The sequence below is a fragment of the Haliaeetus albicilla genome, chromosome 26, assembly GCF_947461875.1.
Source record: "Haliaeetus albicilla chromosome 26, bHalAlb1.1, whole genome shotgun sequence".
NCBI lineage: Eukaryota > Metazoa > Chordata > Aves > Accipitriformes > Accipitridae > Haliaeetus > Haliaeetus albicilla.
This window is the reverse complement of record NC_091508.1, coordinates 17,335,430-17,343,287: the sequence shown is the minus strand read 5'-3', so window position 1 is coordinate 17,343,287 and position 7,858 is coordinate 17,335,430. Positions and strand designations below refer to the sequence as shown.

Genomic DNA, 7,858 nt, shown 5'->3' with positions numbered 1-7,858 from the left:
GGCGGCGGATCACCGCAGGGACGGGTGACGGCTCCTTCCTTGCATCCCCGGGAACCGGCCCATCGTGGCCTTGTCCTGCCCAAACCGCTCCGCAAAACTGCCGGGGAGGGCTGGGGAGACCCGACGGGGCAGGGATGGGGCAGCGAAAGTTTCCTGGGGCTCCAGCCCAAACCCAGGCACCTCGGGGTGGCCCCGGGGGCCAGGACAGAGGGTGGTGGCAGGTCTAAGCACCGAGGGGACCCGCTCTCCACTGCCTGCGCCGATGGGCAGAGCATCGAGCAATGCCCCCAGCCCCTGGTGAGCAGCGGGGTGCTGCCCACCCCACGTCCCGCTCTGCCCCAGGCCAGGATGGAGCCGGGAGGGGACGGCTGGGTGCCAGGCGTGGGGGACCATGTTTTAGCACCAGTGGCTGCGCGCACTGGCCAAGGATGGGGGAAACACTCAGGCTTGTGCGTGCAGGGCCAGTCCCTGAGCGGGGTTTGGGGGTGCAGGGGTCTCTGCTGGTGCCTGGGCACCCACCATGCTTGTACATATATCTGGGACCCCCAACAGCCACACATGAGTCTGCACCAGCCGAGGGGGTGGGGGACACTTGTGCCCCCCGACGAGACCCTCCCTCCCACCAGCTGCCGGTGACTCAAGGCCAGCTCCAGCACGGCACGCACCCAACCTCTCCTCCAAATGAGGCAGCAAACGAAGGAGGCTCGTTAATCAGCGGTGGTGCCGTGCTCCCATTGTGGTGGCTCGGCCAGCCCCCGTCCCCCTCTCCAGCCCCCTCCCCGCCAGAATCCCAGCTTCTGCTCTGTGTGGCCATAGCCCTGCGAGCCGGCCACGCGCTTGAGGGGTGACACGGCAATTAGCACCGGTGGGTATTTAACGGCGGGTGAGGCGAGCTGGTCGGCTCAGTCCGGGCACGGGCTCGGGGCGGCACGGAGCAGGTCCAGGACGGGCAGCACTGGGGCATCACCCGAGGCGGAGAGGTGAGTTGCTGGCGGCCGTCTGTCTGTCCGTCTTCCCCTGGGTGCCTGCTTTGCACCCTGCCTCGACAGGCAGCGAGGAGGCAAGGGCTGGTGGGAGGCAGCTGGGGGCAGCAGGCAGGGCACCCACCAGCACCCCCAGACCCCAAAACGGGACTCAGCAGCACCGATCGCTGGGGCTGGGAAGGTGCTCCCCGCTCTGGCCGCATCCAGCGATTTGGCTCCATGATGGGCAACTGGGTGCGAAAGGGGAGAGAGCGGAACAGCGGCAAGGTGCGAACGAGGCAGGGAGCGCCCCAAAGCGAAGCCCACGGGTGGGGGGGTTGCTGGGGAGGACAGGCAGGGGCTTGGGCTCAGCTAGGTCCAGTGCAGGAGCAAGGAGCACCCACAGCAGACCCCCACCCTGCAAGCACGGAGCAGACACCCTGGCCCCCATCGCCTGCAATGACTTTAAAGGCAACGACTTAAAGGCAGGAGAAAATAATAAAAATAATAATAAAAAAATCCATTTCCCCTTTCTGAGCCTTTGTGGGAGGACGAAGGGGAGGCAGAGCAGCCCTGCCCGCGCTCAAGGTCACCCCGGGTGCCTGCGGCATTGCTGCGCGCGGTCCAGGACCACGCTCCCTCCCGCTCTTGCTCAGCAGACCCTGCTGTCGGCGGGGCACCTCCGAGCCCCATAAAGCAGAGGGATGTCGAGCACCTTCCTCTGCGCTCGCATTAGTCAGGCACTGCAGGTAGGACCTGCGCATTGGGAAGATAAGGCCGGCTCAGGTGAATGCACTTAAGTCCTCCCCGCAGTGCCTCTAAGAGGAGCAGGCGGCTCCGGAGCCCATCAGCTTTCCCGGCTAATAGCCCACTCAGCCAGCCCCATCCAAGCAAAGCCTGGCTCTTGGCTGCAAACCAGGGGAGTAGCTATAATTTGTGAGCACAGAGCTGCTAAAGATGAAGGGGAGCGGGTCTGATGGAGGCAGCGGCGAGGTAGAAGGAGCTCAGACAACCCCCCCCCCAGCATCCCCACTGCAGCCCGGTGCTGGTGCGGAGGCTGCGGGAGGAGTGGTGGGTGCTGGAGGGGTTTTCTTGCAGGGTGTAGGGGTGGCAGGGCTGGTTTGCGGGTGCTGCAGCAGGGATGGGGAACACGTGCTAGCCCAGGGCAGCCCTTGCTGCTGCTTTAGCCGCTGCCCGAGGATGCTCTGTGGTTTACTGACATGTCTTTCCCTTCCTGCGCTTCCCCCAGATGAAAGCACCCTACTCGCTGTCCTGCCTCTTTCTCCTGAGTCTGGGTGCCTGCTTCCCTCCCACCGAGCTGCAGGAGCCGGGAGACCCCGGGGAAGGGACCCCGCTCAAGCCCAGCTGGCAAGCGGCGTTTGAGGACTTGGGTGCCGGCTGGAGGGCAGGAGCAAAGCGGAGGCGAAGCGAGGAGCCGAGCACGCTGCTGGGCATCGTCCGGGAGCTGCGGGGCTACGGCAAGGAGGGGACCGGGCAGCGGCCGGGCAGGCAAGGGGGCTCTGAGCTGCTGCCGGCGGGAGGGGAGAAGCGCAGCGGCACGCTGGGGAACCTGGCCGAGGAGCTCAATGGCTACAACAGGAAAAAAGGGGGCTTCACATTCCGCTTTGGGAGGTGAGGGCCCAGACGCGACCCCCCAACTCCTGCGGGTCACCCCGTCCCGTCCTTCCCTTCCATCTCACCTACATTTGCTTGGACAAAAGGGTATCGGGGGGGGGTTGCTGCTGGGATCACCTTGGGGAGGGGGGACGCCGCATTCGCTCCACTTGCAGCCCTGCTCCAGATCTCACGTCCCTGTTTCCAGCCGGTGCAATGGAAGAAGAGGAGGGTGCCTTAAAAAGAAGCTACCGTGTCCCTTTCCCGGTCACGCGTGGCCTTTGCTGGGGCACAGGGAAAGGACCCTGCGCTGGGTTTCCAGTGCCGCAGTGCAGGCGGAGAGCAGGGATGCCACAGCAGGACTGGCAGAGCTGGCAAGTCCAGGGGTCGAGGCTGGAGGCAGGGGGGCTGAAGGGTTACAGAGGGATAGTCCTGGTGGTGACAGTCCCCTGGGGCTTGCCTGTAGCTGCCAGCCAGGGCAGGGCTGTCGGGGAGGAGCAGGTCCCTCAGAGCTCTCCGCAGAGTCACAGAGTTGCTGCTCTCCTGCCTATTAAGAAAAAGTCCCTCCGGCAGCAAATTCTGCTTAGTGTCAAGATGCCACTTAAAAGAGCCGGCTCCTGCGTGCAAACCAGGCCAGAGCAGCAGGCTTCAAGAAAATTTTGTCCTTAGAAATCCCTGGCGTGAGCATGGAAACCTGCCCTGGCATCACCAGTGCTGCTGCAGTCCCACCGCCCCGCTCACACCCCGACCTCGGGTGCTGTCGTAGCCCTCACCAGGGTGAGACGGCAACAACCGACCTTCAGCATCCTCATCACATCGCCCCAGCACTTGCCTGAAAGCCTGCCCCTTCCTAACCCCCTCCTGGCCTCATCTCCACCTATTCCCAGCTGTAGCTGCTGCAGAAACTTGGGTGCAGAAGGGCTGAAACAAGGACCCCTGCACCTACTCGGGACCACCAACGGGTGCTTGGTGTCTTTCTGCTCTCCAGTCCCCTCCGCTGCCAACGGTGCAGCTCGGGAGAATCGCTAGCCCCAAAAGCCAGCACAGCCACGGCTGCGAAGGACAAGCCCCATTCTACAGCAATTGCCTTCTCCTTTGGGTAGATTTAGTTCTGCCGATGCCAATGACATTTGCTTTTGTGCCTGCCACTGCAGGCAAAGGTATTAGTAATCAGAGGTCTAACTACCTGGCTTGCAGGCACTAATGGCAAGTTAGACACCTAATGACTGTTAATATTTCATTGCAGGCACAAAAATGAAGCAGGGCAATGATTTGCAAGCGCTAAATTGCGCCCTCAAAATCAAAGACCGTGGCGGGACTTGGGGCGGGGAGGGGGGGAATCGGGCTCCGAGAGGTGCATTGTAATATCCATCAAGCAGACAGACCACTTAATACGGGGCTGCCAGGGCTGGCGTGAGTTACTCTCGCAGCAGGAGCGGTGTGCAAGCAAAGGCTGAACGGAGCTGGAACCCGCAGGAAAACACCAGCCGTGGGGCAGCCAGGTCTAGGGAGGAGCGATGGAGGCACAGGAGCAGGCTCCTCCGGGGAGCTACACGTGGGTCACAGCCTCATGGGTGCAGAAACGGAGGAACTCCAGATTTGCAGGGATACAGACGATGCCAAGGTTTGGCCCTCGCATGAGGACAGCGCCGGCTGCGAAGGCGAAGGAGACGAAGGGCATTTTCCTTCCCCTGCATCTCTGCTGCGGTAATCATCTTGCACCGCAGGGACTACAGCAGCGACCGACAAACCCGGTGGCACTCGGGGTGGCTGAGCCCATGCAGCCCCCAACCCCGGGCACCCCCAAACCCACCTCCCATCCATCTCGACTCCCACCCCACCAAAGGCCGCCGGTTCGGGGGACGCAGGCGCAGCGCTCGCATCGTGGAGACGGGAGCTTTATCGATGTTTCTATGGCAACATCTTTTTTTTTTTTCTTTTCCCTTTCTTTTGAGTGTTCAAACCGTCAATAAATATGCACTGATCAATTTTACCCTGCGCTGGAGTTGGGGGGAGGGATGGGAGGGAGGAAGGGGAAAGAGTTTTGAGCAATGCTGGGTTAGCGAGGGCCGGTAAATCCCTGGCTTTGCCACGATGCAGGGAAAAGCGGCACCGTCTGTTGTGGGAAGGGAAAAGAAACCTGCTGAGCGATTCTGGGGCTGGGGAGGATGCCTGGGCTCCTGCTCTCAAGCCCAGGCAAGGAACAGGGTCAGAGCAACACGACAAAACCCCACATATAACGAGGCTTTGATTGAAGTGCAATAACCCTCTGTATAACTTATTTAAAAGTAAAAGCCAGTGCTTCCCACAGAGCTTACTTGGCAGGTGGGACAGAGCTGGGCTCAGCCCGTGCACCCGGGGGGCTCCTTGATGGGCAGCTCCGTGCTGGGGGGGTGATGCCATCACCCCCCTCACCCGCCGGGAGGAAAGGGGCTCCCGGCAGGCTGCGATGTGGGGCAGGCGGGGGGTCGTAGCACCCCTGGAGCACCCCTTGGCTGATGTGCTTGGGAAAAGGCAGGTCCAGGCTCTTTGTTATTGCTCCTTGGTGATTGAGGCTGGGGCGGGGAGGAGGAGGTGGTAAAAGTGATGGAAAATAACTGCCTCAAGTTTCGGGGTGTTGTCTGGGAGGAAGGAGGGTGGAATACACCAGGAGCAACCCCCAGGAGGCTGGAAAGCCCATCCCCGCGTGCTGGACATGGTGTCTCCCGTCCAGCTCCCATGGGAACATATTCCCCGTCCCAATTCCTCCCCTCCTGGGTCCCTTTGCGGGGCAGCTCCCAGGGGGACACCCAGACCCCCAACACCTTTGAGAGCCAGAGAGCTCGGAACCAACCCGCACACCGATCCGTGAGGAGCCAGATTCATTGCGGCATGGCCATGCAGGCGGCAGAGCAGGGTGTAGACGAGGCAGGATGACTTGCCTGGAGCACTGGCACCACCGCCTGCCACGCAAGACAGCCCACAAAGGGATGGCATCAAGTAGGCATTGGATTCTTCTACACATGGCCAGTGGACCCAGCCAGCAAGGACCAATGCAGACACATGCTGCCAACTTTGCTGGAACCCTCTATAAAACACCCCATTATCCTTCCCTGACCAGGGTACAAGCCTCGTCCTTGCCCCAGCCCCATCTCCACTCATCTGCTCCATTCCCGTAGGCTGCTCCTCATTTTTTCCGCCGTCCCGAGCAGACCTGCAGCACTACAAACACACACAACAGGAGCAGCAAATCTCAGAAACCCAAGTGGATCCTCTGTAGAGAAAGAGGCCGATTTAATCACGTCCAAGGGACTCGTGAAGAGGCTAATGCATCATAACTGGGTCATTCAGCACTGCGGCTTTGGGAGCGCAGGTAGGACCTTTATCAGCAGACTGGATGTTAGGACAAACACATAACCTTCAACAGGGGGGCGATTGCTGAGAAAACAGTTCAGCGTAGCCTGGTTTGCAGGTAAACTTTCTGCTGAGCTGGATCTACTGTTGAAAAAACACCGAGCAGCCCTCCACTCCCAGGGAGGGCAGTTTTGATCCCAGCCTAAACAGTCAAATGACTTGCAGGGCTGTCCCAAACCCCACAGCTTTAGGGGCACCGACAGCACTGTCAAGGCATCAGGACTGACCCGAGAAGCAGATTGATCCAGGAGCATCATACCCAGCAACCTGCCCAGGCCAGGCCTCACCCTCGGACCAGGAGCAGCTCCCGAGCCCATCCCACTCCGCTGCCAGCCCGCTTTTAGATGCACATGTGATGCCATGAACACTCTCTTCAGAGGTGACACAGAGCTTAGGTATATTTTCCTCTCTTTTCAATCGTGAAAGGATTAATGTCAAACAAGGAAGAGGCTGTCAGTTGGCCCCCGATCATCCCTGGGGGCAGGCAACGCTCTCGCACACCTGAGAGTGCTGCTGGTCCAGCAGCATCTCTACAAGACAGGCTGCCACACCAGCCTATCTTTAATAACTTTTTTTTTTTTGAGAAAGAGTGTAAAACACTGACCACGTCTTGTGACAAGCAACTTCTCCACAAAAGGCAGGATGACATTAAAGTAAAACTTAAAAGAGTGAACATTGTAATTTCAAAGACACAAAAACCAAAACAAAAACACAAACACAGCTATTTTTCCCCCAGAGCACTCTCACTTTCAAGCTCAATAGCCTTGAAAATTGGTGCAATCAAACTGTTAAATGCATTGATCTGTTAAATCAACTCCTACTGTACTCAGCTAAATTTAGCCTTTAATCCCCTCTCTTTCACTCCCACCACTGCAGATCCCAGGGCTTTCCCCAGCCAGGTCAACCAGCCTCTGCCTTCCCATGACACCATGGACTCATCCCTAAGCAAGGAGAGATGGAGATCACCAGGACTGATCGTATTTAGGGGCAGGTTAAGCTTCTCCATCTTCCCTCAGCCCACAGCTATTCACTGTATTCAAGTCTTCATGCTAGAGATTGTATACAAAGAGCAGCCTGGACACTGATCTTTGCCAGGGTCATCACCACAGAATAACCAGGAACCCCTTATAGCTCTGGGCGTACGTTCACCAGACACTACCACTTTGCCGAAAAGTAGCCCGAGCCTTGCCAAGTGCAGACCATTAACTGCACTTATACTTGCCAACAGCATCCTCCTGCTCCTCTTTTCATCTTCTTCAGGCTCATTTAGAAGCGGCCCAACGCAATCACTGTTACGGCAAGACAAGGTTTCTGATAAGCCTTGTTCCCATGGTCCACCAGTGAGCAGTTCCCTGCGCCAGGACCGACAGATTTCACCAGGGACTTGTTGAGGGGATCAGAAATAGGGTGAGCTGGGTTATGACGCTAAAACATCACTGAGCAACTGCAGGACCTCAGGCACACCACTCGCTGTCATCTGCCCTTGTTTCCTTCTCATCCTTTTTTAGTCTTCAGCATCTGCATTAATCAAGGTGGTATCTCATTTTAGAGGCTGCTTAGTACCTGGATATGTCCCTCCCTCAAGATTTCCTGGAAAGGCTGAAGGTACTCTGAAAACAGAATATAAGGATGGACAACCAGAAATGAGGGAGGGAGCAGCCAGAACTCTCTGAGGACAGAAACTCACAGGCCATTTCACAGCAGAGGAGGAGGAAAAAACAACAGCAGCTGAAATACCCAATACAAACAATTAAAAGGAAGAAAAGTTTAGAAGTCAAATCTCTGATTTGAATCCCATTGAAGACAACAGCAAAGTCTTTGATTCAAAAGAGGTGATGACAGAGTCTTTATTCTGTGCATCTTTTTTCTCTCCTGACTTTTCAGAGCCA

General features: G+C 58.0%; 1 protein-coding gene across 1 annotated transcript; it reads left to right on the top strand.

Moving 5' to 3' along the window:
• Positions 1 to 871: 871 nt before the first annotated feature.
• QRFP (pyroglutamylated RFamide peptide) lies at positions 872 to 4,956 on the top strand. The gene is made up of 2 exons (XM_069770613.1): positions 872 to 980; positions 2,212 to 4,956. Exon 2 carries the CDS (start codon positions 2,212 to 2,214, stop codon positions 2,596 to 2,598), a length of 387 nt encoding a protein of 128 aa, XP_069626714.1. The 5' UTR covers positions 872 to 980; the 3' UTR covers positions 2,599 to 4,956.
• The last annotated feature ends 2,902 nt before the right edge of the window (positions 4,957 to 7,858 follow it).